The following is a 21,304-nucleotide window of genomic DNA, read 5'->3' as shown; positions in this document are numbered from 1 at the left end:
TGGAAGCGCAGGGCCGCGGGGAGACTGCGGGCGCGCCGCTTTCCCGCAAGGACGCCCTGAAGGAGGCGGTCGCGCTTGGACCGGCCCCGGCCGGGAGCGTTCCGGAGGCAGGAAGGACGGGATAGCGCGCGCATGCGCGGGCACCGCTCCGGCCGCATCCACGGCGGGGAAGGAAGGGGAGGGCGGGAGAGCGGGCGGGCACCGCCGCCGCTGCCGCTGCGCCTGCGCGTGCGGTTCGCGGGCAGCGGGGCGGGGAAGCGGAGCGGGGGGTGGCCGCGGCCGTGCAGGCGCCCGGCGCTGCTGCGTGCTGCTGCCGCGGGGCATGGTGAGCAAGGGGCCGCTGCTGCGCCTGCTGACCGCCATCAACCGCAGGAGGATGAAGCTGCTCATGGGGCTCGCCTTCGTCGCCTACGTCGCCTGTGAGTGAGCGGGGGTGGGGGGCGGGTCTGGCCCGGCCATTCATTGCCCGCTTGCGGGGCGCCCCCCGTGCCCCCCGCCCGCCACGAGGGAGGAGGCGGCGGTGGCTTCTCCCGCGCCCCGTTGCGCTGCGCGGTTGCGGGGGCGCCGCAGCGCGGCCCCTCCGTCCCCGGCGGGGCGGGGGCTCCCCGGGGCTCTGCGCGGCGGGGCTGAGGGTTGCCCCCTTTCCCTGCCCTGCTGAAACTTCCCCGGGTGCGGCTGGGCCGTGCCGGCGTACCCATCAACCGTGTCTCCCCTGTCCCGTCCCGAGGGGAGCGCTGCGAGCGGGACGTGGCTCGGGGATGTTTTCCTCAGACCGCACTTTGTCCACCTCGATCGCGATCCGGTAGCGGCGTGAGGTGAACAGCCCGCAGGGAAGTTTTTCCAGGGCAGGCCTCGTGTCTGTTTTTTGTAAAATCCTCCCACATCCTTTGCGGGGCTAAATAAATGTTTGTTTATTAACTCAGCGCGTAGCTGGAGTCTTAAGAGCCTGGAGAGAGGCACAAAGGTATTTGAGAAAATCTTAGAATAGCCAGTGACGGGGATGTTTATGACTTCAGTTACCAGGTGTGAGCCAAATAGTCTGATTTAAAACGCTGTCCTGTCAGCTCTCTTTCCTTTCTTGTTTTTTTTCTGTTGCATTTTTAGTTTATTTTATTTTAGCCTGTTTTGTTTTCAGGCTTAGGTACTAGGTTTTATGTAGACTGAACGATGCCTTGTCAGCTTAGCTAGGGAACAAGTGATTCTCTTGACGCTTCAAAGCACATGGTAGGTGAGCTAGCTTTGGGTATGGGTGCACGCATCAGATTTAGGATCCTCCCTTTGCATTTGGGAGGGTGGAGAGGTACAACACCAATAATTTTGTTAGAAGGGGTGGTGTTTCCTACCACAGAAACACAACACAGCAGTTCCCTTTATTACCATATGTTACTGTGCTTACAGGGCTGTTTAGATAACTGCTGTAATCATTGAAGTTGTGTGCCAGCTCTGACTTTTCGGGCAGTTTGTTTGTCCAAGTGATTTCAGGTGCCATGCATACTGACTGCTGAATGTCTGTTCCTATTTTGAAAGGGCTACTTGTTTTGCCAAAAAGTGATAATTGTCAAAACAGAAGTTAATAGGCTGCTGTACAAATACTGGATGTGAGTGGCAGTTGACACGGTCATTGGGACCTGGCTGTTGATTAGTTTCTGTGGACCGTGGTTTGTGCTTGCTTTCTAGCTTTGTGAGTAAAAGTTAGCCTTAAGGAGAAGTCCTCTGGCTGCTTGTTCTTTGGGATTCAGAAGAAGGTGGAGGAGGAGAGGGACTGCAGGTCAGTGTGGCAAAAAGTAGCTTGAAAAGGGAATAGGGTGGTGTCTGATGGGAGTGTGTTTTTTGAAAATCTACCATGTCAGGTTGCTGTACTTTTCCATCTTTGACTACGGATCAAAAGTAGTGGAGTTTTGAGGTATGGCTCTGGTGTCATCAACATAATATGATATGCTGGCAGATGCACTGGTCTAATAGAGTCTAGAGAGACTATTTTTTGTTTGCTTTTCTGTGGAAGTGATTATGATCCCATCCTTCTATCTTAAAAGTGTACTCCTTGCAATATTACTGAATCATCACTGTGCTCTGGTTGCAGTCAGATAATGCCAGACTAAAATAGCATAGAATCTGAGAAAACTGAGCTGCTGGTGTAGGTGTATGTGCTGGCGCTTCTTACATTCCTTCCTTCTCAAGTACTCTCCAAATGACTAAGTGGTTTCAGGCTGTGCAGCTCCTTTCCATGAATTTCCATTCAGTGTTAGTACATGGGCAATCAGATTTGGAGCACACGTTACAGGGAATTGTGAACTGGAGGATAGGACTTTTTTTGATAGTGCCATTTTGTCAGTCTATGTGTGAAGCTGAGCAAATGTGTAGGAGATGTCTTTGAACAGTGTCTTATTTCATAAAAAGCTTCTGCCTTTGAATGCAAATATGTTACAAATGTGCCTGAAGAACTTCTCTGTGAGAGTTTGCAAACTAGAGGGAGAGCTTTTTGCAGGCTGTTGAAAGGCTCTCGGCTATTGCAGTCTCAAAAGTGACTGATTGGCTCCCTTGGTAGTTTCACAGCACGAGGTGTTGGGTGGCTAGGCTGTCTCTGGTATCTCTGCTCCACATCTGTTTCCCACCAGCATACACCACATACAATGACTTAAATTTCTGTGCTGTACACCAGATGAAGGAACTGTGTTATAACCATTTGGCAGTGTGGGTAATCAACAGCTGTTTTGGCCCAGCTTCAGGAGGTCATGCACACTGGTGAAATGGGCAGCTGTGAGTGCCGTTGGGGGTGTTGCCATCACATGCTTTGCAGTGTCTCACCTAAAGAGTCTTGTTTACTTTGGTTGAGAACCACTGTGGCACGAGGTGCACAGTCAGGGTCACATTAAAGATCCCTAGAACTCTTTTTATGGACTTCGCTGGTTTCCCTAGTAGTACTTAGAGTCAGAAAAATCCTTACTTTACATCTGGGTTTGAATTAAAGTAATATTTGGTGCTTCATTTCTGGAAATCTAATCTATATTAATTTTAAAAAATCGTGCACTTGAAACAGTGTGTTGTGCATGCTTTGTGTGTATAAAAATAAATGTCAAAGGGAGCATTTCTGTTTAGCACGCAGTTAAAAGCTATTGTAACATAAGCAACTCTCTCCTGGGAAAACTGGAGTGAACAGAGTTCAACATTTACCTTTACCTCTTCTGGAGCCCTTGGGTGAAAGAGGTGACGTTGTTCCCCATTGCCCAGGTGATGAATCTGGAGGTACCACAGCTAGCGAGCTGTCTGAATCACTCTGTAATCTGTTAGAATGCTGCTCAGTTTTGTTTTATATACTCTTCAGAATTAGCTTAGTTGGCTCACTTGCAAGGCTGTCTTTTGTGAACATTGCATGGCTATACTATGCTACATGTCGTGGGAAATTTTGCCCAGAGGTTGCATTTGCATTGCCCTTTTAAAGGGACAAAGTCTTCTACTATGGTTTTCCTCTGATTTAACTGCCAGCAAGATAGTGCAGGACTGCAGTGCTAACCAAAGCGAGGTGGACTGAAACTAATCCTTTCAGTCCTGGAGGGAACTTACATCATATTGAAGCTTCAGAACATGAGGTGATTGTAAACACAGGTGAAGTGGATTTTTGTTGTCTGCAATGAGAAATGTAGACAGATCACAAAAGAGCAACCAAGTAAATCAATAATATTAAAAAACCTTCAGTGTTACCATAATATGAATAACTTTTATGCAGGCTGAGAGTTTTGCTTTTAAAAATCCCACCTGTTTGTGTGTTGGTGTGTCAATACATAAACACCTTAAACTCATTCCCTTGGACGTTTTAAATGTTTATTCAGCTTTATGTGAGCATTCTGACCTGCTTTAGTGTGATTGTCTTTGTAGAATCAGGACCTTATTTAAGTTGTTGGAAATAACAGTGTAAAAACTCGTAGCCAGGATTTAAAGACCAGAGCTCCTCAATCTCCATGGCTTGCTTTAGTCTTGATGCTACTGTGAGTAATCTGCTGATGTCTTGATATGACAAGGAAGTTGCATGTTCTTAATGAAAAAGGTAAGAGCTCTATTTCTGGTAAAGTAGAACAGTTCTCTTTACTAATTTGTAGATCGAATAGTTCTCAGGAAGTGTATCAGTAGCCTTGATCCTTTTCCCAGGGGAAAATGTCATAGTAGGGTGCTGCCATGAGATCCAAGCTTAAGACCTTGTTTCCTTTATAAGATAAATTACAGCACAGCTACTGAAACAACTTAAAAATGAAATATCAAAATAACATGAGGGAGGTACATCCTGCAGTACGGTGGCTTGACTTCCCCCAGCATTGTTAGTTTCCGTGGTTGTTATCCTTTGTTTTACAAGATTAGCCATTTGTTTTTGTTAGGTTTCCATCAGCTAGGAAGAATGTAGTATTCTCTTCTCAGAATATCAAGGTGTGAGTAAGCTTTTCAGTTTGAATCTTACCAGCCCCTTGCATGTTGCTTGTCTTGCGTATGTTCAAAACTAAGGTAAATACTACTTAATATTTTGTTTTGATAAGCTTTTACTTCCACTTTTCATAATAGAAAAATAGCTGTCAATTTGGTCCTGTACTATTGCTTCAGGCTGACTGTCTCAAATGCTATTCAGCACTGATGTGGAGAATACCAGAAATCTTGATTCCCCAGCTGTTTTACAACCAGACATCAGGATTGACTAGCTATGGAAGAGTTAGAAATGATTGTATGTGACATCAGGCTCGCCTGCTTTTTGTGTTAGCATGCCATGGATTCTCCACCAAAAATAATCAAACCCAAAACATTTGCTTGCTGGCTTCATGTCTTGCAGAGCTGCCTTTCATTTCTGGGTTTATGCAAGTGAGTTCACTGTCTTCAACAGCTTCCAGTTCCCTGCTCATCAGGGTTCCAACTAGCTGAAGCCATGTTGCTTAGGAAAATTCATTCATGCTTCAGTTGAGTTGGTCAGGAATAGATATACTCTGGCTATGCTTTGCTAGCCAGGATATTTTAAACCAATTTTTTGGCATCCTGGAGAAATTAATGCTTACAGATCCTATCTTATCTTGATTTAATGTTTGTCTGTAATATTTTATTTCCACTTAGTATTTGTTTTTTTCTGTGGCATGTTCAGGAGGTGATGCTGCCATCATTCTACTCAAGGACAAACACTCTTAGAACTTTCATCTTCTTTACCCTCTGTTTTTGCAAAGGGGAAACATTTCCCTGTCATTTATATTGCTGGTTTCTTTTCTCTAAGGTTGGTTGACCAAAGCAGAGTTTGGTTGAAACTGGTAGTTTTCAGCTTCTTGTTTATAGATTGTAGGGAGGGAGAGGTGGGGGTTACTGCATCAATTTACCTGAAGAGGTTTGTGAAAGGTAGCTGGGAAAAAGGAGTTTGTTTCAGTTGCAGTGCTGACCATTGGAGCATTCTGTGTGTCCACTGAAAACAGTCTTAGCAGTCAACAGATGGGTCAGTGGATGAGTAGCAGTAAAGAATGATATGTTGAAGGAGTAGGGACACTGAACAGAGAACTGGAAAAAAGACTTAACAGAAATTTTGAAAAGAGTTCGCCATCTGGGAAACTAAGCACAGAATTCAGTCATGAAGTGATGATGCTAATTGAAATGTAACAAAAAGTATCCTTGGTCAGCTTACCATCCAGTACGAAGCTCCATTAACTCTTGTAAAGACAGAAAATTTCCATAGTGTTACATCTCACAGCTGTAGGAAAGTACAGTTCTTAAGAGAAGGTACAAAATGTCCTGATGACTATGTTACCTTTGTTTTGCTAATTGATGACTAGCTGAGGGATTGGTGATAGTGTCCAAATTGGAGAGAGAGCACCTTTCCTGTGAAAATCCAGTGGGAAAAGCTCCAGTTCCTATCTGCTGTCTTTGATTTGGTGCAGGAATTTTACTGTTGAGCAAGGCAGCAGTTCAGGAAATATAATAGGAAGAACTACTTGCCATACAGAAATCTGCGTAGACTTATAAACCTCTTTTAAGTACTGAAAGGCCACAATAAGTACTTGCTGTTCCAGGCAGAACAACCCCAAACTCTCTCAGAGTGTCTTCACAGGAGAGGTGTTTCATCACTCTGACCTTTTTCTGTGACAACCCTTTGGACCCTCTCTAACAAGTCAATGTCTTTTTTGTTCTGGTGGGCCCTAAAACTGGATGCAGGTGGTATTTCATGAGAGTGGAATAGAGGGGGAGAATTACCTCACTTGATGTGGTGACCACACTTATTTTGATGGAGGGCAGAATATGATTTACTGTCTGGGCTGTAAGTGCACATTGCCATTTCATGTCCTGTATTTCCACCAGTACTCCCAAGTCCTTTTTGACAATGGTGCTCTGAGACTGTTTGTAACCAGTCTGTACTGATACTGGTAGTTGCCCTGATCCAGGTGAAGGACTTTGCACTTTGCCTTGTTGAACTTTATGAGGTTCATATTTGCCCACTCTCTAAGCTTGTCGTTGTCCCTCTGGATGGCAACCCTTTCCTCAGTGACACTTCTCAGCTCAGTGTCACCTGCAAACTTGCTGAGGGTACTCTCAATGTCTGTGTCATTAATAAAGATAGTGAGCAGTTCTGGTCCCAATATGCACCCCTGAGGGACATCACTTGTTACTGACCTCCCTTTGGACATTGAGCCATTGACCAGAACTCTTTGGATGAAGCCACCCAGCCAATTCACAGAATCACAGAATATGCTGAGTTGGAAGGGATCCACCAAGAGTCATCGAGTCCATCTCTTAGCCCTGCACAGGACCATCCCCAAGGGTCACACCATGTGCTTGAGAGTATCATCCAAATGCTTCTTGAACTCTGTCAGGCTTGGTGCTGGGACCACTTCCCTGGGGAGCCTGTTTTTACCAGCCCAACCACCCCCTGGTTGAAGAACCTTTTTCTAATATCCAACCTGAACCCCCCCAACACAACTTCAGGCCATTCCCTCAGGTCCTGGTCACCACTGAGAAAAGATCAGTGTCTGCCCCTCTTCTTCCCCTCACAAGGAAGTTGTAGACTGCAATGAGGTCTCCCGTCAGTCTCCTCCAGGCTGAGCAGACCAAGTGCTCTCAGCCGCTTCTCATACAGCTTCCCCTCAAATCCCTTCACCATCTTTGTTGCCCTCCTTTGGGACTCTTATGAGCTTTCTATATCCCTCTTTTGAGCTTTAAATTTTTCTTACGTTATGGCACCCAAAACTGCACACCATATTCCAGGTGAGGCCACACCAGTGCAGAGCAGAGCAGAACAATCCCCTCCCTCATCTGGCTGGTGATGCTCTGCCTGATGACCCCCAGGACACGGTTGGCCCTCCTGGCTGCCAGGGCACTGCTGACTCATACTGAACTTGCCATCGACCAGGACCCCAAGGTCCCTTTCCGTGGCACTGCTTTCCACCATCTCATTCCCCAGTCTGTATGAACATCCAGGGTTGCCCCATCCCAGGTACAGAATCCTGCTCTTTCCCTTGTTGAACTTCATATGGTTTGTGATTGTCCAGCCCTCTAATTTATCAAGATCCTTATCCATTGAGTAATCCATCAAATCCTTATTTCTCCAATTTAGTGAGAAAGGTGTTTTTTGGGAAATAAAATATTCCTAAAGAAAGGAATTGTTTTCTTTACATTGTTAAATATGTAACTTAATTAAATTAAAACTTCAATGCATCTTTAATAAAAAGCATTTTATTAAATAATATAAATAAATAAAATATAAATATAATTAAATAAATAAAAAGCTCCCTTTGTGTACTTTCCCTTTTCTCAAATTTTCCTCTGGAGAAAGTAAACCTTATTTTTCTGCCGGGAGACCGAAGTTGCTGAGTGACTATGGAGACTCAGATTTAAGGAAAAGAAAAAAAAAAACCACCCTTTTTTGAATGATGTTGCATCTGTCTGAAATGGAAAGTTTGACTGAAGCAATTCACTAGACGTTCAGAGCTTATGATTTTGCTCTAGAAGTTCAGGTTATGCCTGTATATTCATATTGTTCCTGCATGCTGTTTCTGTTGATAGTGAAATCTACTTGTAACAAATGTCATCTTGTAGTCTTGTTATTCTGAGGAGCAGAAGTTGTAAGGAGGGCAATACAGGGCAAAAAATCCTGTGTTTTCACCTAAATCTACTTAGACAAAAGTTTGTGTAAAAGTTTGTTTAACAGACTGTCTTGGAAATGCAACCAACAAAGCAATTAGGAAAAAAATGGTTTTAAAAGGGATTACATCTGATTTTGGTACAGTTGGATCTCTATGGACATCATGGTTTTGCTTTTTAAAACATCTGTTTTAAAATGTATGTTATGCTGAAACTGATGTTGTCACCAATAATTTCAGATTATGGGTGAGTATTACTGTTGATGCCCTTTAATAGTATTTGATTTTAATGTCATTGAAAGAGACCCAGAGAAAAGGAATCATCCTGTGATAAAGGTACAGGCTTCTTTTGAGATGGTTGTGTTTTTTTTTTTCCCCACCTTCAGTTGTGGTAGTGTTATTATTTTGGTTCCCCAGCCTATTTGGATGAGTTAATTAAGGCATGAAGGGTTCTCTTAGCATAGTAATCTGTGTTCTATAGAAACCTATATAATAAGTTTTATTGCAGATGACAGACTGAAAGTACTCTGAGATGAAAACATTCATCCTGCTCCTATGTTCAGAGGATCCAGAAGGATAACTCTTGGCTGCTCTTAAGTGCAGCTGGTCAGAGTTAGAAGTCTGACTATGACAGAGAAGTGTCCATTTAATAGTGGATGCTCAGCAAAACCCCAGGAAGGTGCTTGCAGTTTCTGTTGTACTTTTTCAAGGGTGATTTAACAGTTTTTGTAGTTTGTTTTGTTTTGTTTTGTTTGTTTTCACTTAATGCAGTCAGGGTTGGCTTGTATCCCAAGCATAGCTCTTGGAATATTCCTTTGCTGACAGTCTCCCACTCATTGCAGTGCTCTGCATCCAGCATAATTTCAGAAAGGGGCTTCTCTAGAAAAACTAAACTTTTAAATTTCCAGGAATATAACTTATATTCTGTAGATAAAACCCCCACATTCTTTACTCATATCTAATTGACTGACTTTTGTTTAAGGTAGTTTTGAGAAATCTTGTAAAACTGTAAGGTTGTGCTTGCCAAATAGTTAGGGCTTGATCTCTCAGAGGCTGCGGGGAAAAAAAACCCAGAAACAGACAACAAACCAAACAAAAAAGAGGATTGGGGTTTTCTGAAAATCCTGGGTGATTAATGTTTAGTCAGCAAAATGTAAATACCTCTTTAGTAACAATACTGTGATTAAAGTTTTAAGAAACAAATCTCCTCTTTTCTAAAAATACCAGCTATTTCTCACTACGCCCAAGGCATGTTGTTCTTCCCTGGAAGCTGTCACTTCAACGTGTAATGTCTGTGGGAGGGATTAATGACTGATATATTTTTAATCTTCATGGTAATTGCAATTAATCCGTGTAAAAATGCTACAAGAAAAATTATTTCTCTCATTATTTTATGGAAAGGATGCAGAGGGGAAAAAACATCTCAGAAACAGTGTCATAATAGGACTACAGGCCTTTCTCCTACAGGCCATTAAACCAGGCTTTCTTGTGTCTTAGAACATTCCAGATATTCTGATCGCTTCCCTAATGGCAACTTACTATTACCTTAATGGCAACTTATTATTACCTTAGTCATTGGATGAGGTTTACAGTTAGTCTTTGAGAGAATAAGCAGAACCTCTGTCTCTTTCTGTCTTGTAGGTGAGTGTCTTAATTGTTTGGTTACAAGTCATGCCTGTGTCTAGTCCAATTAATCATGAATTCTTCCCTTGCACATTTTCAGTAGACAGCAGGAAGCCTCTGTGTTTGAGTGCTCTCTAGTTGGATGACTAGTAAGTTCTTCATAGAGTATGTACTGTGTGTGGCTGTGGAGGATGAGGGTGTTAAATCTCTAAGGTCTGAGAATTGGCACAGGACTGTTATCCTGGATGAGTACTTTTTGGCTTAAAATATTTGGCTTTATATTTGGATTTTTAAGACTGGCTTTTACAGTGAGGTGCTTGGTTATGTTAGTGTTTGCTCAAATTTGGTCCATTAGGAGTCTCATGCTTTTGAAAACTAGGTTTATATGTAGTGTAGTGCCTGATTCGTGACCTCGCTGGTGTGGAAGACTTTTTTAACCATCCCTGTTTGCAGGTTTTGGTGCCTGAACTTGGTGGGCCTGTTAAACGTTTTTATGGTGCCTTTGAGGATTTTCATCTTGAATTTAGGCTTGTAATTCTGATCGTTCTGCTTGTGCATTTAGACCCACTTGCCTTAATATGTTTCAGTTGTTCTTGCCCGAATGTCAGACTGGCCTTGGCATAACCTTTAGGACAAGGAAATCCTCTGTGAGCCATAGTCCTTGTCGTGGTTTAACCCCAGCCAGCCGCCAAGCCCAGTCATGTCGCTGGTTCTGCAGCAGGGTAAGCCTGTTATATAAACAATTGTGCATTTAGAAGAAACACAACCAAACCTTATTTCCACTGTAGTGCAAAATCTTACATCTGATCCCTTAAACCTTGATGTGAGCTCTATGTGAGCACCATTAGTTGAAGAGATGCTTCTTGGAATTGTGCATTCAGAATCCTTTGTGAGGGCAGTATGTTGAAGCGAGTTTCCGCAGTGCCTCTTTGCACGTGAGAGAGACTTCAGGGTTCTTCAGATCCCTCAATATGGTAGTTCCTGTGTGGTTCATTTTGCAGTTTCTTTTTCTTCCCCTTTCCCCTTTCCTCTCTTTTTTTTTTTATTTTTTCCCCCACAATGGTACAAAAATATGCTGCTTAGAAGCGTATTGTAAGGTTGTGTACCCCTACAGGACTGAAATATCAAGCAGTCATAGTGATTTTCGAAGGATGCAAATGCCTTTTTGAGCTGCCCTTCCCTGCTGTGGATACTGAGAACACACAATTAACATGTGGAGGCCAGTTTCTTGTATGCAATGTATCTGCACTGTCTTTTCAGCATGGTATTTGTGTTGCAGCTGGCAACTCATTTTTTCATCAATTCCTGCTGCACCAGCTAAGCCCAGCTGCTTCCTGCCACTGCATAAACAACACTTATTATTTGTATGCATTTCTGTAGCCCAAGAAAATAATTCATTATAAGTATAACTGAGAAGTATCTAACTTGAGAATTCTGTGCCTGTAGTTGTGAGATGGTCATCATTCACTGAAAAAAAAAGTTTTTCCATTAATGTTATCATAAATAATGTTGGAATCCTAGCCAGAGGGTGAATAACTGGAATTTAACTTACTGCTCAACGCTGTATCCCTTTTTCCCCACAGTAAATTTACTTTTATCTAGTTAACATAAAATTCAAGGTTTTTTTTAAATTCTGTTGGATTTTATTGATCATTCATTCTAATATAAAGCTTCCCTGTCTTTTTCCCAGAAGATGACATGAGGCTTTATGACACCACCAGAGATATCACAGTGCCCTCCTACAGTTTGTTTGATAGTCTGTCGTGGATTCGCTTGAGTTACTCTTTGAATTAATCAGCAGCACTCAGCAGTTACAAACACTTCAGTAGCTTTGCCATCCCCTAAAGGGTAGAACAGCAACTGCATTACTGCATCCTCAGTTGTGTCTTCCCATTCCTTGTTCCTGGGTATGTTTCGTTTTTCCTCCTGCCTGGAAGGTGCCTGTGATTGTAGCAGTGGTTTTTTTTTCTTGTTTCTGTAACACCTCATCCTCTGCTTGAACTCAGAAGGTAATAATGATGAAAACGAATCTGGAAAGCCAAAATGTAGGCAAAATACTTCACTAACTGCTACTCGAGACCTGCAATATAGCTTACAAAAACTGAGGACACTTCAGAAGCTTTCTATATGTATGTAAATACTGCATATAGACAACTCCTTCTTCTTAAGACCCAGTGTCATTTCAATCCTTAAAGAGCAACTGCAGAATGATTTTCTGGAGATATGTGGGGTATATTTGCTGTGTTGCTTGTTCTGCAGGGTCCCTTAACTGTTCCATGTTAACCTTGTTTATCTTGATGATCTGAAGTTGTCAGGTCTTCCTTGTCAATGTAGTCTGGTTTATGGCTTCTCAATTTTTCAGTTTAAACTACATTCTGTGTCCTAGTTGAAAGGAAAAACAGTGTTCTGATAGTCTTCCTGTAATTACTTAAACCCTGAAAAGTTTCTAAAGATTTTTTTTCTAGTAGAAAATAATTTGGGCAGATGAATCTTTTTTGTGAACCCAGAAACTGATGCGTCTTTGCTGTGCTATTCTAGACTGTGATTTATCTTTCTATAAAACTTTTTCCATACAAACAGTGTAATAAATGGGTTTTGTTTGCTTACTGAGGCATTTGGTTATATTACTTAGGTATCTTTTGTGTATCCATCACAATGTGTATGTGTTTAGAGAAAGAACACACATGTGCACAAGTACTTGCTACCTTTAATGCAGGACTCTTGTGGCATCTCTTCGGACTGGTTCAGCTCTCACCTGTAGTGGCCAGTCTTTATTCTTGTTACTCTGCAGTTTCCAATTGGTGTGGTTCAGGTCTACAGGGTTCTTTTCTTGCTCTTGTCATTTTTTTCAGTGTCCCCAGTAAACAAGTCAAGTGTTCCGGTTTATTTAATCTGTGTACAGTGGCAAATTATAGTTTAGATAATTCCTGTGCATTTCCTTATTGTCTCATGTAATCTCATCAGAATTCCTCCCACGCTTTGAAACTGTGTCATAGATACTTGGAGGGGTGTGTGTATGCAATTTATTTAGATAATTTGTGATTAACATACTTAATATTGTCCTAAATTCCTTCTGATGATAATAGGAAAAATTACCTCGTGTACTGTTATATGACACTGTAATGTTTTCTGTGTTCTTATTTTTCAGCTGTATGGGGAAACTTTGTCAATATGAGGTAATGTATATCATTTTTGTATGGAATATTCTTATGCAAAATAAAATTAACTTACCTTTCCCATCAACATGTCAATATATATAAAGTAGGGAGAAAACAGAACAGCAGCTCACACTGTTGTTTGGGTGGTTGCTAAGCAGGTGATACCATTTTTTTAAATCCAGAGTTTCGGTCTCAAAAAGGGTCATGTGTGTGCTGCAAATCTCGCCCAGGATCTTACTCACACTTCAACATCTACCTTTCTTTACACAAATTTATCTTCCAGTTTTGGCAAGTTGTTTGGCATACCTAGTTTCATAGGCTTGGATTCTCCTTTTCTCAGCGCAGATTTGACTGTATCTCACTGATAACATGGGTTTAAATATTGAAGAGCAGCAGATTCTCTGCTGTTTGCCATAGTTGCGTTTCTGTACCTAGAATCAGAAACATACTTTGGAGAGTTTTTCCTCTTCCCGAGTTAACTGGGAGATAATCTGATGCTTTAACTGCTAAAAAGCAAAAAATCCTGCATTGTTCCCTAGAATTTTTTTCCTTTAGAAATAGAAAGGCACAGCATATGCATGCAAAACATGCAGATTTTCACACCATTTCTGCTTGCATGTGAGGTTGTCCTCCAGGAAAATTCACAAACTGCAAATTCACAACAGCTGCAAATTCACAGCTGCAAAAGAAATTGAAGAGAATATGGGTACAACCCATTCCCTATAACAAAGTCATTGTGTATAGAGGACAAAATATTTCACCATGTTGTTTTGCTACTAAAGGGTTTTGGTACTCTACCATGGCAGTCTTAGCGGCACAGAGTAAGGAAAGTTTGAGGAAAAACTAAGAAAAATAATGAATTTTCTGTGGGCTCTGATTCACCCAGGACAGCTTTCTCTGGGATCTGTTTCTGTCCCGTCCGCTTTACTCCTCTTGGAGTTTCCCACCCTTGATGCACAGAGTGCTCAGCTGTCGGGCAAACAGCTGCTGAGCTGCTTTGTCTTGCAGATGGAGATATGATTTAGATTACCTTGTTATCATGACTAGCGAACTATGGCAGCTTAGCAGCTGTTACATGAGCAGCTGAGCATTTCTTAAGGAAGGACAAGAACCTCAGAGAGGGGTTGGCAGAGGACGAGTGGATGTACTATCCAGTGTGTTTATTCCCTGATAAGCTGTTATTACAAATTCTACCACTACCTGCATATTTCTTATTTGAGATGTGCTTTTTAGAGCTATCGAGGGGGAAAACTTTATTTCTGAATGTCTGATGTTGATTCTCAGCCAGTAAGATTGTCTTTGTTAGGAGGAAGAGCTCGTTAAATACTAAACTGCAGTGACAGTCCTTCAGTTCCAGAATTAGTAGGAACTATTTTTGAGGCGACCTTTTAATATACTGAGGGGTTTTCCAAAGTTTCCCGGCTCGTTTATCAGAGAAGAAAGGCTATATATTCCACAGTTGTTTGCATAGCTTTTTGTAAATTTCTCTTATTTGGAAAAACGTTTCCAAAATCCACCAGGATAGCTTAATGTTGCTTCCTTATAGTAAATTCATTCAATATTAACTGGAGGGTTGTTATTTGCCACTAATACAATAAATGACAATCTGATTTGAAAAGATGGTTCAGGGTCTGTGTGTCTTTGTGTAGGAATTTACTGTACTTTTTACAGATACCACAAAATGAATCTGACCACTAAGGTTTTTGCCTCAGTAATAGACTGAGCTGACTTTTAAAAGGTAAGAGTTTTACGGAGGGTTATGAAGGGAATCGTTGCTCTAACTTCTAACAGTATGGTGTATATATATATATCTACTTAACAAAGGATCTTCTATTTCCCTGGGTGTAATGAGTTCAAGTCCCAAGTAAAGGAGCTCTGTTTTTTTATTTATGAAAGAACTCCATTTTATGTTGGATACCTATGAATCCTCTAGTATGCAAAAACTTACTACTGGAAGATAAATAATTCCCCTTTCAGAAGGTTTAATTGAAAAAATATAATTATGCAAATGTAAGGAAAATGACGTAGACTATATGCAGGGGGTAAAATATTCTACACTTGTAGAAGTTTACTCAAGAATGAACACAACTCATTGAGTTATTTTACACAATTAGATGCTAAGTGAGACCACACAGATTTGTGCAAGACATTAGCTTCTTAGATGGTACTCTGTTTTCAAAAGTTACCACAACATGCATCATCCTTGACTTCATTTCAAATGACTAGCATTTGTGTGAGAAGTCAGTATTGCACATAAGGTGGTCACTTAAGACACATTTTAGTATAGGGCTTTTTTTCCCTTGTGTTTGAAAAAGTTCAAAGTGAGATCTATTTGTCCTTTTCTCTCTTTGATTGATACTGTTGTGGCATTAAGGGAAAATGTTTTGTCAGTGTACAGAGACCCTCAAAGAGAGTTTTGGGCATTTGCACAGTAAAGTTACACTCAAAAACAGTGATTAGACGCTTTTCTAAAATGAAGTTAATTTTCTGTATAGAATGAATGTAATTTTTATAGTTACTGTTCTTTCCTGTGGGCTGGTTCAGTTTCTGCCAAACTTGGTGATAAAGCTAACTGATTTCAGTGGGAATTGAACCACCCACTTTAATTTGTTCTGAGTGTGTCTTTGAAATGATACTAACTCGAGATGCTTTGAAGGTGTTGTTTTAACAGCATGATGAAGGTGCAGTGGAGCAGCTATTGCTTGGGTATGGATTATGGTTTTTTTCTTTTCTTGCCAACAGGACTCTTCAAGAAAATGGGGATCAGAAGGTGGAGAGTAAAATAGAGGAGGTTAGTTTGCTAGTACTTGCAATCTGTTTTGTTTTGAGGACTCCATTTCACTGATTTCATGTTGAAGAGGTGCATTTAGTTTTATCTCATTACTCTCCATTCTGCTAAAACCATTCAAAGCATTGGATTTGTGTCTGTACATAGGTTTTTGAACTGTTCTTTGCTACAGTTGAGTTTCTAACATGGATGCATAACTCTGCTTTGTTTTCCTCAAAACCTTTCTTGAAAGTAATAAATCAGCTGATGCATTTGCTGCAGAGGCTGTGGTAGAATCCTTCTGAGAACTGTTAAATTTGTTACTGAAAGAATATACACAAATTCTTTCCTCTGTCACCCTTACAAAATGTGAAGTATATATATATCTCATTAGAAACTTGAAGGTGCCCAAAAATACTTTGCTTTGTTCTTAAATAATGGACACAAATAGCAATGTTTGTGGTTGGGGATGATGTGCAGTACTAATGCTTTAAGCATGAGCCTGGTAATTTCTGGAGTAGGCATGGGAAATGGACACACTGGTGGTTCTGAACTTCTGTACCAATACCTCTGAATTTCAATTTCAACCTCAGTTTGTTGTGAGATATTAAGAATATGTGCAACAATTCTTTCTCCAAATGTTCTAGACTTCTAATAATAATAAAGCAAAGCGTCTAATAGATACAGAAGCCCTTGAGGTCAATACCCCTTACCCTTGTGTGGGTATGAGTGACTGTATTAGTGTAGTCTGGTCTGTCTAATGTCTTGTATTCCAGCAGGTTTATATAACAATTGTTCCTCTGAACGCAGTGAGGAGCCCACTGAAATTGTTTAAAATCAGTGGAGAGATTGTGTTCTTAGTTTGTCTTTTCCATGCCTCTCTTCTCTTTTTTTCTGTCCTTTTTTTTTTTTTTTTTCTTTAGTTCTGGTAAGTGTAGCAACAAGCATTGTGAAAATTCCAGCTGTTAAAGAATGATGAAATGCTTGAAATTCAATGTGTAGAGCAGAGTTACTGTAAGGTCTGAGAAGTTGAGCATTTCTGGATCTTTTTAAAGCTTGAACCATCAGAATAACTGTTTCAAGAGCTATTTGCTGCTCCACAGAGCTAAATATTTAATAAATGTAAATGACAATACCATATTATTTCCTCTTAACGTGAATATGCAGCGTATTTCAGTTTATGAAGTTCTTGAATTGTCTAGTTCTAATTAGAAGTATTTGTACAAAACAAATTAGTGTTGGTTGTTGATGTGTTGCTACATAGTACCACTTCAAGTGACAACCTTCTGATAGCTTTCAACTTATGTATAGCCCTAGAGAGTGTTTTGTTTTCAGTGCTAAGCTAAGGGATTTCATTTCACACTGTACTAGGTGATTGGATTTTTGGTGGAAAAGGTTCAAGGCTTTTTATGTAAAGGATGCTTTAAGATGCAAGTTTCTTGGAGTGTCTTCAGTAAAGCTCTTCATAGGAGACTGCCATGTTTTTTGCTCAGAAGTAGCTCCCTGTATGTGTGTTTTGTGATGTGAGTCAAGTTTTATTCAAAGATTAAATGTTTTTCCTTTATTTTAGGCTGTTGCACCTCTAAGGGAGAAAATCAAAGATCTAGAAAAAAGGTATGTCTTCTGCTAAATTTGGGAAGCAATTCAAAGGCACAGCTTCTGTTCTGTAGCTGTCAACTCTGTAGTTGTAGACTTGAGAGAAATGTTTTGTATATACCCTCAGCACGTTTGAGTTGTTGTCATGTGTAAGTGAGGATGGGGCCTTGAATGCTGAAAGATACTCGTGCTTAAGGTATTCAGGCTGATTAATCCCACTAAAGCAAACTGGGAGTGCTGAATTCTTGTAAAGTTCAAATTGTGTGGAGGAATTTACTGTTTGGAGTCCATCTGATGAACGGATTACCATGGTTTAGAAAGTCCAACCAAGGTGTGTGTTAACATGTACTGGTTTCAACTTCAAGAGACTGAAAGTATGTTTAACCTCATTTTTCCTACGCTTGTGATCAGTTACCATGGTTCAGCTAATTACAGTGATTTGCTTGTGAATTGTAGTCTCTGTATGAGCTTTGGATGAGCCTGACTGACTTGCTTCTCTCGGGATTTGTAAGGGAATGTGTTGTCTTGGATTAAACTGGATGATGCAATTGAGAAAAAGCACACAAGCTTTTTGATGAGCTGCAAATATTAAATATGTACTGTAGATCCACAAGTGCATATAATAGACATAGTTGCTAAAAAAATAAAAATCCAAGCCTCATCCATTTCTCCCTTGCTGCTTGTGTTCACCCTGCGAGATCATTTCCTCACTTTTATGCCATCAGAACCATTTGAGTAAGCTGGATGGGGAAACCAGGGATTTCAGTGTATATTTGCAAATAACTCCCTTTCTGCACAGCCTAGTTGCCTTTCTGTCAGATCAGTTCTCTGATTTGAGTGCCCTCATGGGCAGATTCTTTTCATCACAAAACAAGGGCTGGAACAGAGGTGGGAATTGTCAGCTCCGATAAGGATATGTTGCCTTGACAGTGATACTGTTTTGCAGGTGGCACTGCTGGTGTCCCAAGCAAACAACCAGCCAAGAGTGCTGCATTACTGAGGGCCAATTCTCAACTTGTCCAAGCAGTACCAGTAAGCCCACGGGGTTATATATGGCATACTAGTGGTTGTGTGCTGTTCCCCTTGAAAAGGAGGCAGAAATACCATTGCTCTTGGCCAGAGGTTTGCTTGACACCCAGAGTGTTTTGGTGTTTAGAGTTTCGTCATTCCAGTGAGCAGTTGCCCCTCCTCCTCCCACCTCTCTTGGGCTGTAAGAAAAAAAAGAGACAAATTTTCAGTTGTTTTTTACAGTGGATTTGAAAGGTTCAGTGACCTGCCACATGCAACTTGTTTCAGTGACAATACTGATCTGATTGCTCATCTCTTAATGTGCATTTAACTAGGCATGTATTGGCAACATGAAACAAATTGCAGACTGTGTTACCTGTAGCGGTTGCATGTGATACTACCATACTAATTATAACTGTTCAATTGATTTATTTAATCTTTATTGATAGCCCAGTCAATCTTCAGCTTCAGTTGCTGTCAATTCAGGTATTTTCTTCTGCCATTCACAGAGGATCTTTGTGGAAACACATTCCTTTTGGCTCTTTTTTTTTAATAATTACTATATTTTTCTAAATGAGCAATGAGTTGTTGAGTGGAACCACTGAGTTAAAACTTCTCCCAGGAGCCATCTAAATGCTGTTTTCTTTTTGCATGTATTGATGAGTCTTGTTTCAGATCTCTAGCAAAGAAGAGAAAGAATCAAAATATTTTTTACCTCTCTGTGAGGCAGTCTGGGAATTATACTTTCACAAAATGTGGGCTTTTATTATTGTTGGATTTTTCAAATAATGCATTCATTTGCCTCTGCTGGTTAGCTGCATGTGGCTTGTTGCAATTAATAATATTTTAATTTTATGTCTATGTAAAGTGACAGTAAATAACTACTCACTGTCAGATGCCTGAAGGCTGATCCTGCTTGCAAAGCCGACTTTAGTGTCAATGTTTTCTTACCTCATAAGCTGATAAAACGTGAAAGCAAGCCATAGTCATGTTTTTGAGAAGCAGGAAAAACAAGAATTCCTTAATGCTAGTCTCATGACAAGAGATTGTTTAACTGAAGCTAAAGCTGGAAAGTTTTTATTAATAGCTTGCACAGCAAAAGCATTGCCATCATGTCACCAAGGCAAGCATTAGGTCGAGATAAACTCAATGTTGTTGCAAAAAGATCATCATTTGGCTGCCAGACTCTATCCCACTGCTTCTGAACTAGTATTGGTGTAATAGAAGGAGCAAAAGTGATTGTGAGGTACCTTTGGCAGCAATATGACTCCGAGCTGGATTAATGTGACCTTAAAATAATGGTCTTGGAAATGGAGAAGACAGACTTGTGCCTTCCATCTAGTTTTTTGACACTTAAACTTTTTTTGACCTCCATAAATCTTTTGTTATTGATGAATTTTCCTTTCTGTCACAGAAAGGAGGAGTTTTACTTTCTGCATTATGCTTATGCACTGCTGTTTTTCATTGCCTCAGCTTAAAGAAATTGTTAATGACCTGTATAGTGATATAAGGCAAGTGTAAGTAGTTTCTTATTTCAGTCTCCCTGTGTGGCTAACGTTGGAAGGTTCCAGCACCATATTTCTCCTATCCAAGAAACAAAACTGAAAGCAGCTTTCACAGTGGGATGAAAATTTGACAAAGTACAGAAGCATCTGTGCTTTACCTCTGAAAAATTCTTATTGAGCCGGTACTGCAGGTTGGAAGCAGAGGAAGTGCTTCAAGATCAGAGGTTTAGGGTCAGTTCAGTCAGCATCTGTTTGTGAGCAGGAGAAAATGTAACTCTTGGTATATATGGCTCCTGTGTGATACATCCAGTTGCATCTCTGTCATGTGAACTTACTGGAGGAGAAGGGTAACCATAATTTGATTTCCGTGCAGTGTCACACTGGTACTTAATTAAGAAACACCTGAGCTATTAAAATATTGCCAAGACTATGATACTAATTACTGAAATAAATAAATAAATTAAAATTCACACCTTCTTTGAGAGGACTTTTACTGTATGCAAAATGCATGCTGGGGAAGGAGAAAAGTGATGTAATTCCACATTCATGAAATCGTCTGAGGTTCTAAGTATCGAGAGCTTGATAGAGCACCTAAGATTTATATGTCACATAATTTTATTTTACAGTGGTTTTGTTTTGATTAAGGTCCTGTAAGGAAGGTGCAAAAATTAAGTGGCAGTAGCTTGAAGACCATCAAAACAATGGCAGTCTGGATGATTCTGAGAAGCAAATTAGGATTAGTTTTCATACAGAATGAGCTCTCTGGCAGAAATTGTTGAAGTATCTTATGAGATGTTTCTTCAACATTCTGATTGTAAACTTTGATTGTTGTGAAACTTTAAGGAGATTTAAAACTTTATATTGTAAGTTTCTCATTGAAATTTTAAGGAGCAGTGTTCCAAGTCAATGCTGTAAGTCACAAAACTTGCTTTCTTTTCCAGAACTTTTAAGAAGGTTGTTTATCTTTTAGAACTTTTTTAAAAAAATGTCCAATTGCTGTTTGTGTTTTATTGTTTTATTTTCTTGAGATATCATGCCTGGCATCAGTTCTTCTCTCAAAAAATAGAAGTCAAGTGATTCATTCTAGAAAATCAGAAGGGTTGAAACTTACTTAGTTTCTCTTCTTTGTTTTGAAATGTTCTGTAGTTTTACCCAGAAATATCCACCGGTGAAATTTTTATCAGAAAAGGATCGTAAAAGAATCCTGGTAAGTTGGTGTTTATTTGGGGGTTGTTTTTGGGAAATACCAAATAATTCTGTGAAATGTAATCCGTCTTGTAGGATTAATTAAAGACATGAAAAGGGATAAAGTAAATTACCTTGGATGTCATATATGTTGCACAGAGTAGTGCTTCACTTACTTTGTGTTATTGTTCATATGCTGAGTGTGAGAACATGAGACTTGGACTCTGTTCTGGAGATTTGATTTACCAATTAAACTCCTCTGTAAAAGTGTAAAATTGCACTGCCAAAGGATCTTTGTGTGTGTTCCCAGATGGCTTAAACTTGCAGAGCCTGGGAAACTTTTAGGCACATCTTGACAGAAAGCTTTTGTGACCG

General features: G+C 40.4%; 1 protein-coding gene across 1 annotated transcript in view; it reads left to right on the top strand.

Annotated features, from left to right (window-relative positions):
- Positions 1–243: 243 nt before the first annotated feature.
- Positions 244–21,304, top strand: part of UXS1 (UDP-glucuronate decarboxylase 1) — a 55,709-nt gene continuing 34,648 nt past the window's right edge. Inside the window, exons 1-5 of the mRNA XM_064646375.1 lie at positions 244–419; positions 12,859–12,886; positions 15,611–15,659; positions 17,206–17,249; positions 20,891–20,951. Coding sequence (XP_064502445.1) covers positions 323–419; positions 12,859–12,886; positions 15,611–15,659; positions 17,206–17,249; positions 20,891–20,951 — 279 coding nt within the window. The 5' untranslated portion in view covers positions 244–322. The remainder of the gene's footprint in view (positions 420–12,858; positions 12,887–15,610; positions 15,660–17,205; positions 17,250–20,890; positions 20,952–21,304) is intronic.

The sequence above is a fragment of the Pseudopipra pipra genome, chromosome 2, assembly GCF_036250125.1.
Source record: "Pseudopipra pipra isolate bDixPip1 chromosome 2, bDixPip1.hap1, whole genome shotgun sequence".
NCBI lineage: Eukaryota > Metazoa > Chordata > Aves > Passeriformes > Pipridae > Pseudopipra > Pseudopipra pipra.
This window is presented reverse-complemented; position numbering and strand designations above follow the sequence as displayed.